Here is a 22,309-nt window from a genome sequence, read left to right as displayed (position 1 = left end):
ATCTGTTCTTTTCGTTCCCGATAAGTCGCTAGCCTTGTTGTTTTTCCTTGTTTTGGACGACCTTTTCCCTCCCCGTGCGTGTCGATGGATCGTGATGACCTGGATACGATGCGATATAGAACAGCTCGATTCTGGGCTGTACAATCTAGGCGAGATGGTAACCTACTGAAGCTACGGCTTACGTTCCACCGGACTGCGATCGATCGTCAGAGTGTGGGAGAAACAGAGTGCGAAACATTCGCATCGGCGATCAGGGACATGTTCGACATCATGATCCGCGCTGAAGCTCTCCTCAATCTGACAACATTCTCGGACTACATACGATAGCATGGCCTTGACGGTGAGTGTAGAAAGAAAGACTTGCCCAAAAACACTGGGTTGAGGCATGCTCAAGCACCATCCATACATTGCACCACTTAGGAAGACGTCACAAAACGAACACTCGCTTGTAGCTCTATCGTCCAAATTTGCGCGAGACGCTCGACACCATTGAGCATCTCACTATTGGTACACATACGAGCATTTTCGCTAGATACGTTCTAATGTGACTGTATCTCCTGAACCTAGTATATCCTCATGAGCCCATAAGCCTAGATAATTCAGTGCGCCTATCCACCACGAATCCTCTAGCTTTGAATACTTCGAAAACCTCGCTGCGTCCTAGATGGACTGCCCAATCGACGGCGCTCAAGCCTGTGTTATCTGGAGTGTACGGACTCGCTCCCCTGTCCACCAAAATCTTCACCACATCGACATGACCGCGGTAACTGGCAATACCAAGCGGCGTGGCCCCGAATCGCCCGCCGTGTAATTCAAGGTCAGCACCACTGTCGATCAGATATTCTACGATCGGAGTCAGTCCAAAAGAAGCAGCATAGTACAGCGGTGGCGTCCCAGAGACCACCTGTACCTGTTGCTCAGGGAGAAGAACCTGAACCCAGGCCAAGAAGTTTCCGTGTTTCGAAGTCGGACTCGAGAAGAATTTCTTCATCGCAATCGAGAGAGATGGCCCGATTGATGCCACTTTCCCGGCATGCAACGCCCAGTTGTAGGCCGCGTAAGACAAAAATGGAAAGCGTGCTTTTCGTTTGTCCTGCGAAGCGGTGTCGAGACAAGGACCGCTTGCAAAGGCCTTGAAAGAGAGATAGGTCAAGCATTTCTCTGCAAAGTATTGGTTTGCTGAATCCTCCGAGAGATAGAAGTATGCCGTGCTACCTTGCCGGTTTGGATTGGTCAGGTAAGTTTTCACCGAGTGATGCGCGAGAGACACTATCCCGTTATCCTCATCGAAGTCTACCAGGCCGCCACAGACGCTCACCGCATCCATAGGGAATAGTAAAAGCTTGTTCTTGTCCAGATGGGACATCCCTGGTGTTATCTGCAAAGCTTCACAGATTTCCACCAGACTTAAGGGTCTGAGACAGAAAGTAAGCAAGAGAAGGACCTCTCTCACCAGATCTTTATCCCCCTCGTCTACGCGCGATAATATTCCTTCATAGGTGCTGTCAAGAGTGGCTGGCATCCCAGCTAAAGTCGTCCGGATTTGGCCTGGAGTCTTAAGGTGGGCTAACCGCACGAGCTGGCACTGCACCCACCGAAACCTGCATTGTGGTCAGTCAATGATAACCATTGGCAAAGACGCCATCTTGACACTTACATGCCGTTGTTCCCCCGCGTAAGAGACACGGCTATTTCCTCTTTGATATCAGAAGGCAAGCCTTGCATCCGGGCATGTCTCTCAAGAAAATTGCGGATATAGGTGTTGACATCGTCCTGGATATCAGCCCCGCGGATGGTCTCGATCGTCAGGCAGGGCATCACTGGCAAGTACTGCTCAAAATCCAGACTGTTGACGCTGGATATGATGATGGTACAGCTCCGGGAAAGGGCCCTCAACGTTTCCAGCACCAGCAGGGGCTCGCTCGCTTCATTGACAGCGTCTATCGCGATGTATACTTGGGTATATTGTCGGGACGCTCTGCGGATAATGTCTAACATTTCCTCTAGCAGGAGAGGCTTTGGCTTTCCACCGTCGCGGCCGAGTCTCTCACGGTAAAGCTCTGTGAGTTCTCGAGAGAGCTCTGGACTCCGTTTCGCAAGTTGCGCTAGGATAGACCCGAAGATACTCGAGGGAAGTTGGCTTTCTTGGTCGTCAAACGAGCAATAGAAGTATCCGACCACGGTATTGGAATCATTCCGTCGCAATAACTCTTCGATGACCGCTGACATGAGCGTTGTCTTTCCCGCACCGCCTGCTGGTGTTAGCGTAGAACGTCATTGAAGGCGCAGGACGAACTTATTCCGCGTAACCAAAGGAACGCTCCATGGCCCGAGGACACCCATTGCTTGAAACTCTCACGCTCCAGAAACCAGGTCCCGCTACCGTGTGTGCGACATTTGTTGGACCTCTCGTGATGAACTTTAGGATTTGTAGGTGAGAGCCAGGCAGCGAGCTTTTCGGTTACAGAAACAGGGCTCCAGTCCATATTTTCAACAGACGAGTCATCAGATGAACTTGTGTTCGCTTGTGAGAAACGTGGATCACCCATATCCCGCCTAGTTCTTACTGATTTGTAGATTTCCTCTTTCAGTCGAGTGAATGCATGATCGCCCTCGCCATACAGAGTTGGCATGTACACGTCAAAAATGCCCAAAAGACAATATGCCTTGTCTTCGACCCTCTTGGTGTTACGACCCAAAGCCCATCTTAAGCGTTCGTCCACTGAAAAATTAGACAAGGAATCGCCTCGAAGCGCTGATAAGGGGATCTTGGTGATTTCGTGGATCATACCCTCCAGAGTCTTTTTGCTCCCGAGACGGAGTCCCTCATGAGAAAAGAATTCAACCGACCTGGGTGCTAGAAGCTCTTGTAGTGTCCAGCCGCGCGTGAACCAGCGACTTTTATAGAAGGCCGCCTGCCATGCGGCCTGACTCTCTCTGTCACCATCATCAATACTTGTTGTAGACACATTGGAAAGATAGACATAGCACTTCGCAGCGCCACGATACCAGCGATACATGGATATAATGGCTTCTGCGAGCTCGGCATGATTGGCTCGATTGATGCAGCAAGTGTCTATCCAGAAGTATTGCAAGCCATCTCTCTCGGCCTGTCTCTTGCAGAACTGAAGTTTAGCATAGCCCGCCTTGCCTTCAGCTTGCTTGCTTCCGATATCATCAAAAGTCACCTCATCATCTTCAGCGCCCCAGGTGTGCGAGAGAATGGCATAGGCCGGAATATTGTCAATCAAGTCTTTCGTCAGGCTGAACCCACCGAGGTGGTCAGAGCTCAACAGACGCATGCTTCGTCAATCAAGCTTATGCAGTGTCCGGCACGAGGCAAGACGGTGTTGATGTGTACACCACATTGAATCGCCTCAGGTGAGGGGAGACAAGATGCTCATCTCGAGCAGAGCAAGACGTCGACGCGCATTAGAGAAGGTTTCACGATTTTGAAATTGTGGCCGTAAATCGCGAAGCAGGATGCATCTGCAGCCCTGATCAAGGTCCCAGACAGGCTGCTCTCTTATGGTCAAAGATACTCTGGAGAGGGGTATGGTTTGTGTAGAAGTGTAGGCGCAGCTGAACACAGATGTGACTGTTTACTTAGATACTAAACTGGTAAGTTATGCGATGGCCTACGAGCCTGGTGAGCAACCCCTAAGCGCTGCCCGACTGGTCATCGTCAGCCTAGGCACTGGTCTCGAATACTTCGTACTTGCAGGCATCAAGTCGGCGAGATACAGTATAGTAGAAAAGCAGATGAAGTTCTTCCTAATGCGCTTTTTGGGGAGTCTTTCTAACATGGTATAAGCACATCATTTACAGGGTCTTTTCTATGTCAGCAAGTGGTGTCATGATCTCATCAATCTTCCTCTTGACTGCCTCACTCGGCTCTTCGTACGGCCTGCGGGGTCTCAACATTGCCTCCAGATTGCCCTGGATTCCAGCCGCTTTCGCACTCTGCTGACTTACAGCATACTTTGTCGTGGCGATACCTGCTTTTGTGGGGTTCTCTGCGTGCGCAGACATCCTCTGCAGCGCCAAAGCCTGGTCATGCTTGCCCATCTTGTACAGGTCGAAAATCTTGGACACAGTCTTGGGGAAAATATTTGCAAAGGCTGCAATACAGCCAGCACTTCCCGCGGCGAGCCCTCCGACAAGGAAGTCCGACTGTCCTCCATACACGGCGAAGCGCTCGGGTTGGAATGTCGCTGCGAGCCTGGTGATCTTGCCAACGCTCCCGCACGTCAATTTCACGCCAACAATGTTCGGGTTCTCGTTCGCCAGTTGGGTGATCACGTCGCTGTCAAGATCAAGGCCATTACACACAGCAGGAAAATTGTAGATTAGGATTGGGAGCGGACTGGCTTTGGCGACGGATGTGTAGAAACTGTGGACAACTGAGGGAGTGGTCTGCTTGCCAAAATATGCAGCGGGTAGTACGAGGACGTAGTTGGCTCCTGCGGCGTGGGCATCTGATATATACTCGAGAACTTGGGCCGTCGAGTGCCCGCCTACTCCAGCTATTATAGGATATGACTCCGGAACAGATTGACGCGCCAGCGTGAGAAGGGTACGGCGTTCTTCGCGGGTTAGGAGGAATGTTTCAGCATTTGTGCCCAGGATCACGAGCCCAGTGAGGCCGGCTGAGGCGAGGTATTTATAGTATTGGGATTGCTCGGTAGGACAGAGAGTATCGGTCTCAGGATCGAAGAACGTTACCGCAGGAGCATACACTCCTGGTGGAGGAACCGGGTGGGAGTGCGTGTAGGGTGCGGACAGGGTGAGAGTCGGCAGAGAGCCCATCTTGCCTGCTTTTTTTAAGACTCTCGCGTTGAATCCTTCTGGTTTGGCAAGTAGGGAACGAAGTGTAGTGTCGAGGCGAGCGTAGATGAGTATGTAAGTATCGCCCTTTGACAAGCCGCGTCGCTTTTGATGCCGACATCGCCGTTGACCACCGTAGTTCTCCGCATGCGACGACAAGTCCGACTGATGGAGAGGTGGGGAATGGGTTCGACTACCTAAGGTACACCAAGTGACTCTGAGCCTGCACTACGTTAAATGTACACGGCCCCTATATGGGTGCAGATTCCTAGATGTACTTAGGTCCATGCCTTGAAGTACCTGGGTTAACGGCTGCTTCGGTGGGATGTGTTGCGAACTGCCTTGGCCGGGGACGAAGCACAACTGTTAGGTACTCGAGTAGACAGCCTACTTCGTTCCCAGATCATGTAGAACTTGAGTGCCCTGAGATTCAAAACTCATACGGAGTCCTATTTTGGACATGAAGAGTCTTACTAAGAACACAACGCGTTCCTGAGGGACAGCTCAAAGTTGTACAAAGCAGTCCGGTGAATGAGCGAATAAAAAAGATTGAAACATCATCCAGACGCGGTGACACGTGGTAATAACCACCAGCAGCCATCCGGACAACCTGAACTACTCTTCTTCCCGTCGCTATAACTTCGTGTTTTCATTCATTCTAAGGCCGCTGTCAGTGCAATTCTTCGTCCCTCGTAAAGCATGGAGACTATCCTGGCCATTCTACCATAAACGGTATTGTGGCGTAGGATCCTTCTCTCTCGGCAATATTCAGGAGACCTTTGGATTGCCAAAACTTCTCACTGCCTGTGCAACCAAGTCTCTGAGCCGCAAGGCCGATATGATCGGCTGAACTCTGTGATTTCCACACAGCAACGGCACCCATGTCATTCAGACCGAGATCCCAGGCTCAGATGTCCCGGCTGGAAAAGGAGACCAGTCTTCCGATGCCAGTGAGCTCACCGAAGTTGACGCGGCAGAAGTTGCCTTCACGGCTGTTTTCGCGAAAACCAAGTCTTGGGTTGTGTCTTGTTATCGGATTCTTCTTCTGCCTTCTGGTCTTCCCCATCATTGGAAAGTTACGACGCGGACTATGCACGACCTCGTCCCTCTTGATAGGAAGCGGCCTGTGCCCTGCAATACTTGCGAATATGTGGCACTTGTTCTATCATCTGGGTGGGAACGGGCCTTGGATACCGCGGGTTAGCGGAATCGAATACTCAAATGCCTCCCTGCCCAAGCATTGTTCAGTAGACCAGGTTCACATGGTAAGCAGGATGCTCAGCTTCGCTGATTGACCCCAAGCTCACGTGTTAAGTTGTCTCGACATGCCGAACGGTATCCTACTAAGAATGCTGGAGCTAGTGAGTAGAGCTAAAGCTACACTGAAGAAGGGCTCTGACACTCGCACAGGACATTTTGATCTTCTCGATCGTCTGAAAAAGCCAGGAGTAGACTTAACAGGGGCGCTCTCATTCGTGAAATCTTGGAAGTACTTTACAAACCCCGAAGACCCAGCGTTCGAGAATCTGACAGCCACCGGCCCATATGCCGGAACTCGACAAGCCTTCAATACGGGGACGATGCTGCGGCAAACGTATGATCATTTGGTCCCTCCAGCACGACGCACGAAGTTCTGGTCTTGCAGTTCTGGTCGAGATATCGAAACCGCCAGGAATTTTGCGGACGGTTTCTTTGGCTCAGATTGGGACTCTCACGGATCAGCAGAGCTTGTTGTTATCCCCGAGGACGCCAACCGGGGTGCAGATACTCTGACCCCAGGAAGTACGTGTTACAAGTACCGAAGGGATGGCTACGGTCATGATTATGGGTACGGGAAGCTCGAATTATGGCAAAAGGTATTCACAAAGCCTATTATCGACCGACTCTCTCAGCACGCGCAAGGGGTTCAAATCGACCATTTGGATGTTTATAGTATGATGGAAATGTGTGGATTCGAGATCCTGGCCAAGGGGTCTAGTCCCTGGTGTGCTGTCTTTACCCAGGATGAATGGCTGCATTTTGAGTACGCGCGCGACCTTCTGCATTTCTATCGAGCGGGCCCTGGTAATTCATATGCCGGGGCAATGGGATGGCTGTGGCTGAACGCGACACAAACCCTCATGTCGAACCAGTCTTCCAAAGACGTCTATTTCAGCTTCGTTCATGACGGGGACATCATACCCGTAATGGCAACGCTGCAAATACTCAATGAGCAAGTGATGCTGCAGGAGTTGCCCACCACTCACATGAAGACGGATCGACGTTGGCGGACGAGCGATGTGGTACCAATGGGAGGACGATTGATATTTGAACGGATTGCGTGTCAGACTGGCTCTGAAACGGCTGGTATGGAACATTTTGTGCGACTCTTTGTCAACGATGGACTGATGAAGTTACCCGGGCTACGTGCGACCAAACATATCGAGCATGGTGTTCGGTTGGACGATTTTCAGGACTTTGTCTCGTCTCGAAAGCAAATATTTGGGGACTTCCGTGAGGTCTGCTCTTTGCCCGAAGACAGCCCTGATAGAATATCCTTTCTGCACCAATAAACATTAGATGACATGGCAATATCAGGTATGACGGAGTCAGGCCTTTAAGTGTGCATTGTCTTGTCTGTAGCACCAACGAAAACAATAGAATGCTTGTTACAGTTGTACGACAACTTGCTGGCCTCGGTGAGTGAGAGTGTTGGTTGTCCGCACAGCCCTGTGTGGCTTGACTATTAATAGGAGAGACCATTTCTTACTCGTTCCCCTGAAGATCGCTTACTGGTTGCCGCGGCACGATACGCAAAAATGCTTGTTGAGACTGCTGAATCGCCGCAGGACAAAATCCCCATGTTTCAAAAACTCCAGGGTTGGTCGCTGACAGGGCAGTGAAATCTTTCTTCCCAGACTCAGACTCTTTCATATCGAGTACACAATAAATCAATGCACTGGCCTTGATAAACGTCAGACCAGACCAGACCCTCGTGCACGTTCCTTTTGACCACTATCGTTTTCAGACGAAATCGTCCATGCTCACCTAGACCCTCCTCAACAGCTTCAAACAGACTCGCTCAGGAGCACACTCGTTGACATCAACACTTGAAATCTCTATCAAGTCATCGTACCTCTGTCCCGAAACCAAACAGCAACCGCTGAACATCCCTAACCCGCCGAGGGGCCTAACGATAGTAGACCGACGGCCCAGCCCATTCGGTGTCCGACATCCTCATCTTGCTTTGTTCATATCATATCCTCCCCCGCGCTCCTCAACAATGGCGGACGTCCAAACTCCCACCGAAGCATCTCTTTTCTCAACCTCGACCCCTACTCCTGAATACACAGCCCCCGTCTCAAAGGAAGCAAGCACACAAGCCTCCTTGGCCGCCAGCACCACACAGCCCGCAGCGACCCAGACAACGGTGACGATGAACGGTGACAGTACCACCCCGGCATCGATATCAAAATCAACGGGCACAATGACCAACGGTGTAGTGGCAGAACCAACGCCTACAACGACCTCTACCTCTTTACAACAACAGCAGCAGCAGCAGCAACAACCCTCAGAAAACGTACCCACAGACGAAGAGCCTCCTCTCTTCTCGCCGTCTCTTATCAGCCCGGTAGTATCATCACTCTTACCGCAAGGCTACACGATCCGCCCGCTTCGACGGAGCGACTACTACGGAGGTACGACACTCAACCCAACTCCCTTCTTGCTGCCCTCGTACAGATGCGTTTTCGATATAGAATGTACATATGCGCAGGCACAAGTTGACTAACTCTGTCCGTGTGCCCACGATAGGTTTCCTCGACACTCTCCGCGTCCTCACAGCCGTCGGCGAACCGACCCTCGCCGAGTTCAACGCCCGCTACGACTTCATGTACTCCCGCAACGACACCTACTACATCCTCGTCATCTGCGACGGGTCCGGCACGGTCGTGGGCACGGGGGCCGTCATGGTCGAGCGCAAGTTCATCCACAACATGGGTCTGGTCGGACACATCGAGGACATTGCCGTTGCGAAGAACCAGCAGGGCAAGAAGCTCGGCCTGCGCATCATCCAGGCGCTGGACTACGTCGCCGAGAACGTCGGCTGCTACAAGTGCATCCTCGACTGCAGCGAGGCCAACGAGGGCTTCTACGTCAAGTGCGGTTTCAAGAGGGCAGGTCTGGAGATGGCACATTATTACGAGACTGCCCCCAAGATGTGAGGACTCCGTCGACCCCAGTCCTTCTCTTTTTCTACGGCGTGTCGCGACGAGAATCACGTAGGCCGGAAGCAAAGAGCGGGCAAGAAGAAGAGCAAGAAGAGCCTGACACACAGGGCAGATTACCTATATAATTTGTGTGTCACTGCGTTACCAGTACAATGTGTGTTTGAGGATGGCCAGACTGTATTCTGTTGAAGAAGGGTACAAATACCTATCCGTTGACTGAGTCTGACAAGTTTGTGAGTCGAGTGGTTTTACAATGGAAATGGACTGGCATGGGCTTGAGGATTGGCTGTTTTTTTTTGTCAAGCGATGAACGGCGCGTATACTTCTGGACGTTCCGCAGGGGAATTGCCACGTGAAAGCACCTCTGGAGACTATTGAGACTTTGAAAAGGGGAAGAAGCAACCCTGTTAACCCCCGGCAAAGTACCTCTAGTAGACTGCTTACCCCCGGTGTTGGCAAAGGCGAGGATACAGGTAGACAAAGGGGTCTCGGCCTATCAGGTACAAGGTAGAAAGCGCAATACAAGAGCGTAGCGAAGACGAGTAGCACACATTTCAGGGACATGTACTGCATTTGCATGGAGATGACCATTCGTGCAAAGATCGTGTCTCCATTGACGCCAGAAGCATGTTTGGAAACAGCTTCCGAAATGAAGAAGAGAAGAGAACATGGCGCATGGCGCTCTGTATTGGGATGCACATGGTGCTTGCAGCATGCTTTCCACTCTTTCTTCTGCCCCCTGATATCAGATGACACCAGACCACAACACAGGAGGCAATGTACTTTTATGCCGGTGTGCCAGAGTTGTTTCTGGCAGGGAGTTGGCGCACACGTCTGAAGAAGGGGCAGTCTTGTAAACTACCGACGTTCTCACTCTCGGCTCCGATTTTCACACCTGGTTTGAGACTTATAGAAAGACTGCGATTAGGCTGGCTCACCGGCCTCAGAACCAATATTTAAGTGCTCAGCCTCGCTATCACGTGTAAGGCTGATTGAGTCTTTCCATCTTTCGCTCCGTGATCCCGTGATCCCACATTAGGCAGCAGCCTTGAGTTCTCTCCTCATTTCTTTTTCTTCGTCCTAGCCCATAGTTCCATCTCCCTAACCCTCTAATCGTACCGCCCACTTCCTTGCCACGCTGACTTCCAGCAGGCAGAATTCCAAAAGGCTGGGCAACATGACACAAGAACGACGTAACTGAAACTTGCTTTGCCGTGCGATCAAGAGTCCTTCCCATGATCTGCCAGTCGGCTGACTCTGATCTTCAAAGGGCTACGCCGCCAGGGAAACCATTATGAGCCAACAGCCATCGAATCGTGAACCTACCTAAACATGTCTGTGGTCCCTCGCCTCCAGCGTTTAGTGTCAGGTTTATCTGCAGCGTCGGCTTTCCAGAAGCGGCAGTGAACATGGCGATGTCAGTTGGTCCGCGATAGTCGGATGAAACATGACCCTGCTCGATGATGGAGCGGGATCAACTACAGTTCATGCCTGATGCTCTTAGCGAAGGGTGGCTCGTTAGTCGCTCAGGTTGACTCTATTGTACTCCTCTTCTCGGTCCCTAGACAAAGCGGGTGAGACTGCGTAGCATCGCCGCGGTTGACGCAAGCGGAAGCTGGCCAAATCCGTCCGCCGAAATGAGCGTCTCCCTGGCTTCGTATGGACCAGATGCAAACCCCCCACGGAGCATCTTGGGCATCAGTGCTTATCGACCATACGCGACGAGCAAAGTGATACAGATTCCACTGTGATGACAAACAATATAGGTGCAGAGCGTAGCGCGGTAGGATTATGACCGCTTGAAGGAAGTCGAAGTGATTTTGTGCATTGGTGTGCACAACTTCGACCGACTTCGGTTGCAGCACCATGTCATCGGCACCGTCGAGTTGGCTGCCTGCCGGAACTCCACGAGAATGCAGTTGCGGTCTCGGAATTTGCAGGAAAGTCTGATCTCGATCCGAAGCCAAGAAGAGCGACTGAGCCCTACAGAATAGCAATGCAGGGTGACAACTGGACGCTGGAGAATCAGCCTGGCTCCACCACCAGCCACAATCTCGACGAGGCAGCCGCAGATATCCTGGCAATCCTGATTCCAAGGCGCACGAAGTTAGCCCCCAGTCCCTATCTGAGACCCTTTACTCGGTGCAATATTAGTATCAGATTTGAGAGTTGAATAGGTAGAGGCCTAAAAAGGCAACCTCTCAGAAAAAGAATGCTGTTCCAGAAAGAAGCAAGATCCCAAAAGCTGGTTGGAAATGGGACGGCTTGCGAGCAGCGCCGGACCTGTGGCCAAAGGGGGCTAGTGGCAGTATTCGCCTCTCTCTCGTAGTTGGTTGGCCACCCGTTTGAGAAGGAGATTTTGAGTCATGTTGCTCCGTGAGATTTTCCGGCCTCCGGTACGTCGACCACCCCCAACTGGCCGCTTCTACTCGAACTCCGTACCCTCCCTCACCCTCCTTACCCTGTCCGATGCGAAGCGCATGGACCACCTCGAACACCCAGCAAAAGCATTACTTATCCCTGGGGGACGAATCAGGCTGCCGATGATTCAGTATCCACGATGCTGTGACTGGCCCGGTCTATTTTCCGTCCTCCTCCATAGGGCGCTCTGATTAGTTGTGCTTTGGTAGCAAAGGCGTGCCATTTTTGCCCTCTTCGTGTTGCATCGCTTGAGCAGGATGCTGGCGGAGATTTTATGTTTTGTGTGTGAATGTACAATCAGTATACCGAGGGTGAGACGAAGATAGCAGGGCAAGGCCAGACTGGTACCGAGCATTAGATGGAATGCAGGTTTCATCGCAAAGCAAACCAACGGAGGCAACGGCGAGGCTTGTGCTGCGAGAAGGTGCACCTTTGCCCAGAATAGCCTGCCTGGGGAGAGACGTGGTACTCGACCCGACAGTCAGCCACAGCGGCCAGCCGTGTAGAAGCCTGGACAATGGCCAGGCTGCTCACCAGCCCTGAGCAAGGGCTGAAGCATCCTGGGCCAGCCTGATAATCACACTTAGTACTCTTAATGTATGAGGCAGGCCAGGCAAGACTAAGATCATTTCAGAGGCTGGATAGCCAGACTCAAGGCAGATGAGAGACAGCATGAGTAGGTGGTGTTCGTAGAGAATACCGACAGCAGACCTGGGGACGGGTATGACCCTGACAGAATCGAGGAGTGCTGGACTAGGTAGGTGACTTCCAGTACGCGCAGTCAAGGTTCGAGATTTCGTGCCTGGCCGCAGTGGTGGATAAACGATGCTGGAGGCTACGGAGGCCTCGTACTGGGCACCGAGATGGTGTTCTGGTTGAGGCAGATTGAGTCATCCGCTGATCTGAGCGGCGCAAAGCGCTGGGCTGTGGCAAAGACCTGGACTGAGGCTGCAATGACTGGGCTGATGACTGGACTGGCCCCCCCCGGCACCCAGAATTCGCATGCTCCCGTACTCCCATATACCTGCGCTCCCTCCGAAGACTCTTGCCCTCTCCCCAGAAACAAACCACAATGAAGCAAACCATGGCTCGCAGCAACGGCTGCTCGATATTTGGCCCTGTCTAGGTTACAAGCTATTCTGCAATCACCAGACGCCCTCAACACGGAAATCTTGCAATACTGGCCCTTTTCTGTAAGCAACTCAGCACGTTCCGACCTCCTCACTGACTGCGACTGCGACTGCGCTCTTCGCCACGCACGCCTGCAATCGAGAGAAAGACTCATAATATGAATCAAACAAACCACTGACTCAACCACCATGGCTGGCTACAGGCTTCTGATATTATACCACCACCACCACCACCACCATTCTCGTCCTCTGCGACAGCGTCATTGTTCTTCTACGAAAACAACGACTCTTTGTGTCTCAGGGCCCTCGCCGAGCCGCAGACGTGCTCGGCAGACGCCCTATCTACATACAACTTGAGCCTCGCATTCACTTGCGCACCGGTTTACTTCGCGCTTGACTGCAAAAACCCCATCTCCTCTCAACATTGTCAACTTCTCTAATTGTCCTAACCTCTCGACGTCCTGTGCATCCAAAGTCGGTCGTCGCCACCGACCTATGCTCAGCAAATACCTCTAAACCAATCCACCAGTCATAATCATAGTCGAAAGAAACATGCGTTCTTGGACAACAAGCTTCCTTACAGAGTCATACCCCCGTCAAAGCCCACCGCCAGAGTCACCTACTGTTTTGGTCATTTTGCATCAAGATCGTCACAAGATTGACAAGCATCTGCTCCCCGATATCTGCGCATAGCTCTCGCGCAAACATATCGAGGCGCTGCTGGTTACATCAAGGACATCTTGACCATTCCAAACAGCTAATCCTGTGCTCTGACTAGCGGTGGGTTTGCGGTAACCCTCCCATCTATCGGTGAGAAGGAGAAGCAATGTCAAGACATTTTACCATGCTAACATGTCCCAACAGGTTATTCTTTCTCGGCTCATTCGATCACTGCAACAAGCTCGCTCAGTAAAGTGCAGAACTTCACCTTCGTTTACGAGATCTAATTCCTCTAGAGGAAGTCTCTGAACACAAAAAGATGGGCGTTGGAGACATGACAGGTTTCTTCAACACCTATAACCCTCAAAATGTGCAAGGGTGGCTCGACACTCAGGGACACTACAAAGTCCCTGAATCCAGCTGGCCAACAACACAATTTAAATGCAAAAAAGATGTCGACCAAACGAGTGTCGCCTCAGTGGACGACGTTTTGAGCGTAAGCGACTCGTCGCAAGGCTCTACCTCCTCCGACTCATCTAGTCATACGACATGGACAAGCGCTACCGACTTGGGTGAAGTGTTTCTCGAAGACGACGAAAAGGATGAACAGCAGTCGCGATGCTTGTCTGGTCCCGAGTCGCAGGACTACTTGCTGAAAGGTCTTCACACTAGAGAGGAGATATCTTGTAGCACCCGGTTTCCATCGGCGCAACTTGACCAAAGCGCTCCGTCAAAGGTTACAGGCTGCTCGAGAGTCCCTTCGCAAAGTACACGGCCACCTCGTGGTGGAGAAATCACTCTCGAACCACAGTTCCGGAAATCTAGCTCTCGACGATCAAACTCCTCAGGCAAGAGCCTTTCAGGACCCTGCAAGTTGAAGCGAGACACAGATGTCACCGATCATTTCGTTGCCCTCCTCGTCTGTTTCGCCACGAGGTTAGTCACTGCCATTTGGCCCATGTCTGCCTGCCCGCCAATGTCATCGACGTGCTTCAACGGAGCCGGCGTTCTTCCTCTACGAGTCTTTATCCAGGAAACCTTGAGGCGATCCAAGACAAGCTACTCGACTCTACAAGTAGCCCTCTATTACCTGGTGTTGCTCAAATCCAAGCTACCATGCGCGAGCGCTGAAAATGAATCCCCATGTCGCGCCATGCAATGTGGTCGGCGGATGTTCTTATCAGCCTTGATGTTGGCCTCCAAATACCTGCAAGATAGAAACTACTCTGCTCGAGCATGGAGTAAGATATCTGGACTGCGCAGCAACGAGATCAATGAGAACGAAAGGGAGTATCTACAGCTCATCGACTACGAGCTGCATGTCCCCAAAGAGTCCTTTGATGTCTGGAGCAAGATCGTATTGTCTCTCAGTAGGGTAACTAAGGAACAACCTCAATGTCGTTCTGGCTCAATGTCTCCCGGGTCTTCCCCGCCTGGAAGTGGATCAAGCCATATTCTGGCCGATATGGTCTCCCAAGTCGGTTTGGACGAAACCACAGGCGCTCACACTTTCACCGATGCGTGGTGGACGGATGTCATTAGCCAGCTAGGGCCTGGCCTTGTCAAAGACTCAAGCCTAGCTGATGATTTCTTGCGGAGAAACCTACCGGCAGATCAGATGGCGCAGATCTCTGCTTACTATCTTGAGAAGCACGGCAAGGAAACTCCAACGACCAGTCCAGAGACAGCTCGGGTTTATGATATCAACTTCAGCGACAGCTTCAAATCGAGCACGGCTAGACAAGAGCCTACCACTCCACAAAACCCGATTGAGATGAGTCCTGCTCGCGCCTCTGGGCTACCAGTGCGACCTCATCTACGAAATCTTCCTACACCACAGACAACTCCACGAGTTGGCGATAGTTTTCAATGGGCTGGCAATGGTGGTAAACCTTCGCTTCGCTGTTCTGCGTCTGCGGATGCTCTGCGCAACATGCGAAAGCAATGTTTCGTGAACGCAAACCTCGAACGCTGTCCTCCACCCCGACCTCAAGGCTGCACGCTACCATCGATGAGAACTCTTCTACGTCCTGCAGAGACAATGAGGGAGTATTCCAACCGATCGACCTCGTCAGCTTCACCCATTTCGGTCGTCTCTGAGACACCGTCACTGACTTCCCGATCAAGATCATCATCAATCTCGTCGAATTCATCCTGGTCTTCATCAATGCGTTCCAAAGGTGGCTCAGCCGAGCAATTCAGCTCTACCCTGGCGAGGATGTGCTCCTCAACAGAAGAGATATCGAAATTGCCTTCTGCAACGTTATCGCAACCGGTTGTTTCTTTCCCGAAGTTCTGTGACGAGGGATATGGCAGCAGCGAGGAGCCTCTTCCGAAGACTTCAAAGCAACATCTCTCAACTAGCAACGAAGTAGATGCTTTGCAGGCTCTGATGTCGCTGTCAACGCATTCTGAAACTCCAAGTCAAAGTGTCACTCCTACTCCTCGGCGACTAGCAGAGCAGAGCATTCTGGGAGTGCGACCTGCAATCAGCAGCTCTCCGAGAGGTCATAAGAGAACTTTGTCAAGGACCAATGAGAACATTCAGAATCAAGTACGAAGAACGCTGACCGACCCCCGAATGGTTTGCAACATTATTGATGATGCAGTCAAGCCGAACCGTGACAGCACCCCCAGAGAGTGGCAATTGCCGGCAAGAAGTTGGGCAGAACCCAGAAGGGCATTGCCAAACACTTCAGACAACAAGCGAGTTGCGACATATTGCTCAATACAGCAATTTGCATCTGCTCCGGACCTTGCGGCACAATATCTCCAAGATTCAATCTTCACAGCGTCTTGAGAGGGTCTGATGGTTGTGTATGTGTATGAGTACTCGAAAGATGTTTCGGTGAAGTATTCTGACTAGCTCCATCTTCCTGGCTGCGTACTGCGAATCGACAAAATGACAATGCAGCAACTGCGCCGGTGGGAGCCATCCTTTTGGGGCAAGTCACTCTACTTTGACGACCTGGAATGCAAGCAATAGTAAAGTGCCGGAACTGTATCATCAGCTAATACAACAACCAATATGGCAAGGGGCAGCTGAGGAGCTATGAAAACTTCCGGCGAGACCTACCTTGCCAAATCCAACCATGTCCGAACGAATCAATCAGCATGTTTCATATCAATGGACATGGCTGGATCTCCTTCTGTGCACCAACGGTGCCAGCCTTTGGACGTGACGGCGTTCCAAAAGGTGCGAGGGAACTCATCATCTAGGGCTGTCTTTTATGTATGTTATGAATATAATCAATCAAGTTCTTATAAGACCTTGCACTCTTTCTAGGTACCCTATTTGTAAAGAAATGTGCATTGTGCTTTGGACCACCACACGGCGTCAAACTGGCTGACGCTCATACCGATTGGAGCCAATCAGTTTGAGTTTTCTCCCGGGGTGACTTGAGTTCTATGCTCATCTTTCTCCCTATGCTACCTTTTCGTATATATCCCAATTTTCGTCCTCAAATCGTGACGGAAGTTGAATGGAGACAAGCTTTGAGCTCAAGAAATATTTATACTGGCTCATATTGATGTTTGACGAGGTAGGTACTCTACGTTTTCCGTGTCGAGGCTCTCACAATTGTCTATCATACTCTCTGTATCATATCATGACGTCGTCGACACTTGATGATTCGATGATTCGATGACAAGGTGATTGTGTCTCTTTAACCCGAGAATTGGCAAATTGTCTTAATTGAGTTCTCTTTGACTGCCACGAAGGTGTGGGTTCTTTGATTCATTTTCCTGACTGTGTCGAGTTTGTGTTTAAGTCCTCCAGGACGGTCTTTCAGGTGAATGAGTGCATGGAAGATGACCGACGACGATAACACAAACAAGAATGCTTCGTTACCATCCTCCTCGTGTTTGTCCTCCTCGTACGAGTCAATCTTGACTTCCCTTCTTCCCCCCTCGATAGCCCATATCCCATTGTCGCTGCCCGTGTCTCCCGCGACACCACACATCCCTTCCGACGCCATTTCGTCTCTCAGTGTCCACCCGGTTCTCGAGGCGGGTCTACACATTCTCAATCTCGATTTACCCTCCGCACATTACCTCCTCAGGCACATGCAGTCCGCGCCAGCGTGGGAGGCAATGTACTTGCACGGCATCCTCCACCGGGTCGAGGGGGATCTCGAGAATGCCAGAGCATGGTATGGTGATGTCAAGAGTACCGACGTGTTTAAGTTTGTTTGGGATGATGAGGAAGAACAGGGCGACGACAGACGTGAGGATTCAAACTCGAGCCCGAACGAGGATGCGGGCTACGGAGGAGCTCTAAGATTTCTAAGCCAAGTCGAAACGTACAAACTGAAACGATGTCCGGCTTCACACACTACCACCGCCACTGGCCTCGAAGGCGACATGACACAGAAATCTCAGAGAGAACTCGAACGATTCATGACCTTTTGCGAGGTGAAATTCGGCACTTCTCCAATCTCGGACGCGTCGTCGGTGTGGGTTTCAATGGCCGGGAAGAACAAGGAACAAGCTGCGAACATGGTCACTGGTGGTGAAGGGTGGAGGGAGTTTTGAGTGTAGGAATGAGCAAGAGTGACGATGGCCGATTGTTGTTGGTTAATGAGTGCTGGCTTTGTGTATTCCGCGACTGTTGCTGCTCGTGCTTGTACGTAGTTCAGTAACTTCGTCGGGAGTCCACTCCATGTTATGACGTAAGAGGTGTTCAGCATTGAGGATGGCATCACCTTCTGCCCGCAGCCCTGGCTGTTGTTGTGTTCCTCCTGGAGTTGCTTGCTTCAGTTGGACTGATCTGGACTTGTAGTGGCTCCTGCCTGCAATTGTCCTCCCGGCATCTCCCTAAATTCAGCTTTCATCCTTCTCAGACCGTGGCCTTCTTCACACTCACCCATACTACTTACTCCTCCTCACTGTCACACGCCGACTCTCTCACATCTCAGTTGGTTGAGCTCAGCCAGCACCGCTGCGAGACGCCATTTCAAGACCTGCCACTGGAACACCGACCAAATCCTTCGCCATGTCTGACGCTGGCCGCAAGCCTCTCTCTGACCGTACGTAGCCTTTCTTCCTGCTCTGCTCCTTGAGTCACACTGACCTCTCGTTCTATGTAGGTGTTGGCGAGACCATCACTCCCAACTCTAACAAGTCCTATGCCGAAAAAGCCAAAGAGTCTGCCACCGGGACTGTGGACAACATTGCCGGCATGGTTCAGCCAGGTGCGTAACGCCCCGATCTCTCCCTGTTGGCTTTGGTGTTCTGACTTTGGGGGTTCCAGGTGACAGCAAATCCACCAGCCAAAAGCTCGCTGATGAGTCTTCCTCCAAGGCTGGTTCGGCCCAGGACACAGTCTCCAACTTGACCCAGAAAGCCTCCTCTACTGCTGGCTCGACCTTTGAGAGCGTGCAAACCAAGGCTGCCGATTTGGGTAACCAGGCCAGTGACAACACTGGGGATGCCCAGAAGAACATCCAAGAGACTGCGTCCAACATTACTCAAAAGGCCCAAGAGGAAGCTGGGGTTGCCCAAGACACTGGAAAGTCCTATCTCGGACAAGCTCAAGAATTGGCTGCGAACGCCTTGAACAGTGCCAGTAAGGTTGCATCTGGTAAGTTTTGATTGATCGACGTGGTACCGTTTTACGTGTTGTCATACTGATATGGAAATAGATCTCGCCAATACCATCTCTGGTGAGAAGAAGTAAACAGACCAGCTTGAGTTCGGGTTGTCCGGAGTCTTGTATCTGCGGCCGAAGCAGACTGTATGAGAGAAACGGTTCCTGATGTACCGAATGCCAGAGTTGATGATGACGACCCTAAGTCCTGCCTCTGATGGTGATTGTCCCTGCTCAGGAGAAACATAGGAGTTAGGTTAATCATGACTCACCACGAGGGCGACATTGATAGGTTTAGTTTCTTAGTCTGAATTAGTATTATTCCTCCATCCATACAATTTCCGGTTGATTTGTTCCTTGGACAAGAGTACAAGTTCTTGCGAAGTGAAGCTGAGCGTGATGGCTGACGAGAAGACAGAAGAGGTTGAACTTTGGCCAAAACGGTATTTAGGTATGTTAGGTGACAGTATTAAGGGGAGAGAGAGAGAGAGTGTGTGTGTAGAACGTAGTATGCAATAGTGGAGAGGCAACAAGGGTATCTAACTAGACCACGTACGCATGGCTATGCTATGAATGAATGAATCCAAGCGAAACAACACAAAACAAAACCAGTATCAGCTCCAGTGCCATCCAAAAAACCACAATGTCACCCAGCCTCAGCCTGACTTCTCCGCGTACCGTCTCCTGTCTTCCTTCCTTCTTTCCTCGTTACCGTGGGGAGTCAAACGGAAATGATGTAGTCGTAACGACTTTGTTCGTTCGCAGCGACTGGCTTTTGTTTCCGATGAGGCTTGCCTTCCCACAAGAACTCATATTTTTTTTACCTTCTCTTTCTTCTTCCCCCCTTTTTTTTTAACTGGGGAGGGGACTTATCGTCGTTGGGGTAATGTTATTGTGTCCAAAAGGGTTGTTGAAGAGGTGAAGAGGTGAAGGGCATCCCACTCGGCGGCAGCATCTGTACAGGTACCGGGGGACATTTTCTGCTTACTAACGGTCCTTTTTCGGGGGGGGGGGGGGGGATGTGAGGGGGACAGTGAACTCAGGAGACCAAAGGAGGTCAAAGGAGGTCGGTTGAGTTGGGACGTTCTCAGTTCTGGTTTCTAGTCCAAAGCAGTCTGTTTTCCGCTGGCGTTCAGATCGGGTCCCTTTCCACCATATTCCTTCGGCAGCAGGTCTGGAAGGTTGAGGCTCTTGCCGCTGGTGCTCGTCGCAAGTTCCCCGGCCAAGTTCGCGCCGTTGCTCATGGGGTGAAACTTTTTGATGGTCTTGGCCGCGACGAAGAGCTTCACGAAGGCGTAGATGAAGCCCATGAGCGCGGGGACGTTGACGAAGAACTTCTCCTTGAGGAGCTCCGGGTAGTTTTGCGCAAAGACCTTGATGGTCTCGGTGCTCGCGGCCTTGACCACGGGCGACTGCCGGAGGAAACTGATGGATTTGTAGTCGTGCACCTGCACGATCTTGTACGGGTCGTGGTCGGCCGTGATGGGCGCCGTGGCCTTGTCGATGTGGAGAAGCTGCAGCGCTTCTTCCATCAAGACGACGCGCCACGAGAGGAATCTGCGGTGAGAAAACGAACGTTTTGTCAGTAGATAGAAAGTAACAGTGGCCGAACGGCCAGAAAGCCAGGTAGGTCAGGAATATGTCTTCCAGTTCTGGATGTGGATTGGATCGGACTGGGTTGGACAGGGTTGAACTGGATTTGGGATGGGAAATAAATGTGTTTGAGCCTTTTGGGGAATTTCTGTGGTCCTTTTGTGTTCAGCATCAATCAAACAACTTACTCTTGCAAATCTCCAAACGTCTCTTCGACATTCTTGACGTTCCCGTAAATGTTCCACGTAAAGACCTCTCTTGATCCTGGCTCTGCGTCTTCGGCCGTGGACCCAAAACAAGTCACGTAGCCCAGTCCCTCGAATTTGGCCCGGCTGAATTTCTTCGTCTTCATCAGCTCGAGCGGTTTCATCTTGGCGCGCCACTCCAGCGTCTTGGTGAGCTGGTCCTTTGCCTTCGCCACGTCGCCGTCGTTGGCGTTGAGGTACTTTTGCAGCACCACTTGTGTAGGGACGTGGGTCGAGGGATCCGCCAGGGTGACTCCCCAGATCTCCGGGTGGCCGTGGGATTGAGCTAGTGCCCAGAGTTCCTGGATGGGACTGGCTACTTCTTTCTTCTCCTCCTTTTCCTACAGTATTTTGCCAAGGTTAGTTAACCCTTTGTTTTGCTCTGCTTAGGGAACCGAACGAGGCGTATTTGACGGTCCAGTCAAAGTAAGATGGGAAAGGGCAGGCCAAACAAAGCAAGGCGACGCAAAACAGGGAAAGGCAGGCAAGGCAAGGGAATATAGGAAATCTCATTAGTCTTACAGTAGCAGTTGATGCTGGTGCTGGTGTTGGTGCAGCTGCCGGTGCAACGTCTTTCTTCTCTGCTGCAGTATCATCAGACGGAATGACGCCCGACACCTCGCCTGGGAGAGTAGTGCTGTTTGGCGCGTCGGTCGTAGGTGTCTCCTTGTTCTTTTCTTCTTCCTCGGGCACGGGAACAGCAGCATCGGTCTTGCCGCTCTCGTCAGCCACAACGACCCCAGACACCTCAGCGGGCAAGGTGGTACTGTTTGGAGCGGCGCTAGTATCTGCGGATGCCATCTTTGTTGTTGTTGCTGTTGTTGGTTGGATCCGCACGCGGTCACTCAATCACTCGCTCGTGTCTACCTAGTCAAGTACTTTTGTAGGGGGAGAGACGGAGACGTCAAAAGGGTTGTTATCGTATTAGTACGCCAGTAACGGTAACAATGAAAAACGGGAGCAGTGCAACGAACAAACTATCTCAAACTCGATTTGGTGGAGGTGAGTTGGATCGATTGGGGGAAGGAAGAGATGGAAACTCGGTAAAAGGAAACAATAGATAGATATCTTAGATGCCTGATGTTTCGACGTGTTTCTTGAATCAATCTTATCTGATGAAACAGATCAATGCATCCCCGCTAATACCGATCTAGTTAAAATACTCTCCAAACGGTGGCCCGATTTTCTCCGAGGCGACGCATCAAAAGTGTTCCTCATGAACTGACTGACAACAACTGACTACCTTCCTTACTGTACAATATGTCCAAAACTACAACTATGAAACTCATGCTCTGCCAAAATTCTATCCTCTTCTTTCGTATGAAAAGAAACAATCGTTCTCTCCGAAAAACCATACATAACACACAGTATATACAGTCGATACTGTTAGTGAACACTGCTACAAAGGAAACCCAAGTTTGCTTTATGTATCGAATTGAACTCTCAAACACTCCATTACTCAATGTATCTCTCTCTAGATTGTTTCTGTGTGTTCTTTGCCGTAATATGTCTGTCCATTTCAAAAACACCCCTCTTCCTCATCTCTATTCAAAGAGCTTTCATTAACCACCCAACCCCCCTCCTGCTTAACCATCATCTCAATTCGTCTCAGGGTATCTCAATCGTCTCCTGCGTCTA

The 22,309-nt window shown here is 51.1% G+C and overlaps 8 protein-coding genes across 8 annotated transcripts; 5 read left to right on the top strand and 3 right to left on the bottom strand.

The window, feature by feature from the left end:
• Positions 1 to 574: 574 nt before the first annotated feature.
• PV08_04484 (uncharacterized protein) lies at positions 575 to 3,302 on the bottom strand (the record flags this gene model as incomplete). The annotated part of the gene is made up of 3 exons (XM_016378832.1): positions 575 to 1,601; positions 1,658 to 2,252; positions 2,297 to 3,302. The coding sequence occupies 3 exons, from the start codon at positions 3,300 to 3,302 to the stop codon at positions 575 to 577; spliced, it is 2,628 nt and encodes an 875-aa protein (XP_016237509.1).
• Positions 3,303 to 3,822: 520 nt separating this feature from the next.
• On the bottom strand, positions 3,823 to 4,809 carry PV08_04483 (uncharacterized protein; the record flags this gene model as incomplete). The annotated part of the gene is made up of 1 exon (XM_016378831.1): positions 3,823 to 4,809. One exon carries the CDS (start codon positions 4,807 to 4,809, stop codon positions 3,823 to 3,825), a length of 987 nt encoding a protein of 328 aa, XP_016237508.1.
• A 1,166-nt stretch (positions 4,810 to 5,975) lies between these two features.
• On the top strand, positions 5,976 to 7,379 carry PV08_04482 (uncharacterized protein; the record flags this gene model as incomplete). The annotated part of the gene is made up of 3 exons (XM_016378830.1): positions 5,976 to 6,092; positions 6,143 to 6,188; positions 6,238 to 7,379. The coding sequence occupies 3 exons, from the start codon at positions 5,976 to 5,978 to the stop codon at positions 7,377 to 7,379; spliced, it is 1,305 nt and encodes a 434-aa protein (XP_016237507.1).
• A 710-nt stretch (positions 7,380 to 8,089) lies between these two features.
• Positions 8,090 to 9,029, top strand: PV08_04481 (uncharacterized protein; the record flags this gene model as incomplete). Its single annotated transcript, XM_016378829.1, has 2 exons — positions 8,090 to 8,504; positions 8,620 to 9,029. 2 exons carry the CDS (start codon positions 8,090 to 8,092, stop codon positions 9,027 to 9,029), a joined length of 825 nt encoding a protein of 274 aa, XP_016237506.1.
• A 4,536-nt stretch (positions 9,030 to 13,565) lies between these two features.
• On the top strand, positions 13,566 to 16,046 carry PV08_04480 (uncharacterized protein; the record flags this gene model as incomplete). The annotated part of the gene is made up of 1 exon (XM_016378828.1): positions 13,566 to 16,046. The coding sequence occupies one exon, from the start codon at positions 13,566 to 13,568 to the stop codon at positions 16,044 to 16,046; it is 2,481 nt and encodes an 826-aa protein (XP_016237505.1).
• Positions 16,047 to 17,056: 1,010 nt separating this feature from the next.
• On the top strand, positions 17,057 to 17,779 carry PV08_04479 (uncharacterized protein; the record flags this gene model as incomplete). Its single annotated transcript, XM_016378827.1, has 1 exon — positions 17,057 to 17,779. One exon carries the CDS (start codon positions 17,057 to 17,059, stop codon positions 17,777 to 17,779), a length of 723 nt encoding a protein of 240 aa, XP_016237504.1.
• A 460-nt stretch (positions 17,780 to 18,239) lies between these two features.
• On the top strand, positions 18,240 to 18,923 carry PV08_04478 (uncharacterized protein; the record flags this gene model as incomplete). The annotated part of the gene is made up of 4 exons (XM_016378826.1): positions 18,240 to 18,273; positions 18,334 to 18,438; positions 18,498 to 18,827; positions 18,889 to 18,923. 4 exons carry the CDS (start codon positions 18,240 to 18,242, stop codon positions 18,921 to 18,923), a joined length of 504 nt encoding a protein of 167 aa, XP_016237503.1.
• Positions 18,924 to 19,933: 1,010 nt separating this feature from the next.
• PV08_04477 (uncharacterized protein) lies at positions 19,934 to 21,472 on the bottom strand (the record flags this gene model as incomplete). The annotated part of the gene is made up of 3 exons (XM_016378825.1): positions 19,934 to 20,390; positions 20,615 to 21,012; positions 21,194 to 21,472. 3 exons carry the CDS (start codon positions 21,470 to 21,472, stop codon positions 19,934 to 19,936), a joined length of 1,134 nt encoding a protein of 377 aa, XP_016237502.1.
• Between the last annotated feature and the right edge of the window lie 837 nt (positions 21,473 to 22,309).

This window comes from Exophiala spinifera (assembly GCF_000836115.1).
Source record: "Exophiala spinifera strain CBS 89968 unplaced genomic scaffold supercont1.3, whole genome shotgun sequence".
Taxonomy (NCBI): Eukaryota; Fungi; Ascomycota; class Eurotiomycetes; order Chaetothyriales; family Herpotrichiellaceae; genus Exophiala; species Exophiala spinifera.
The sequence above is the reverse complement of the archived record's forward strand: the minus strand, read 5'-3'. Positions and strand labels throughout refer to the sequence as shown.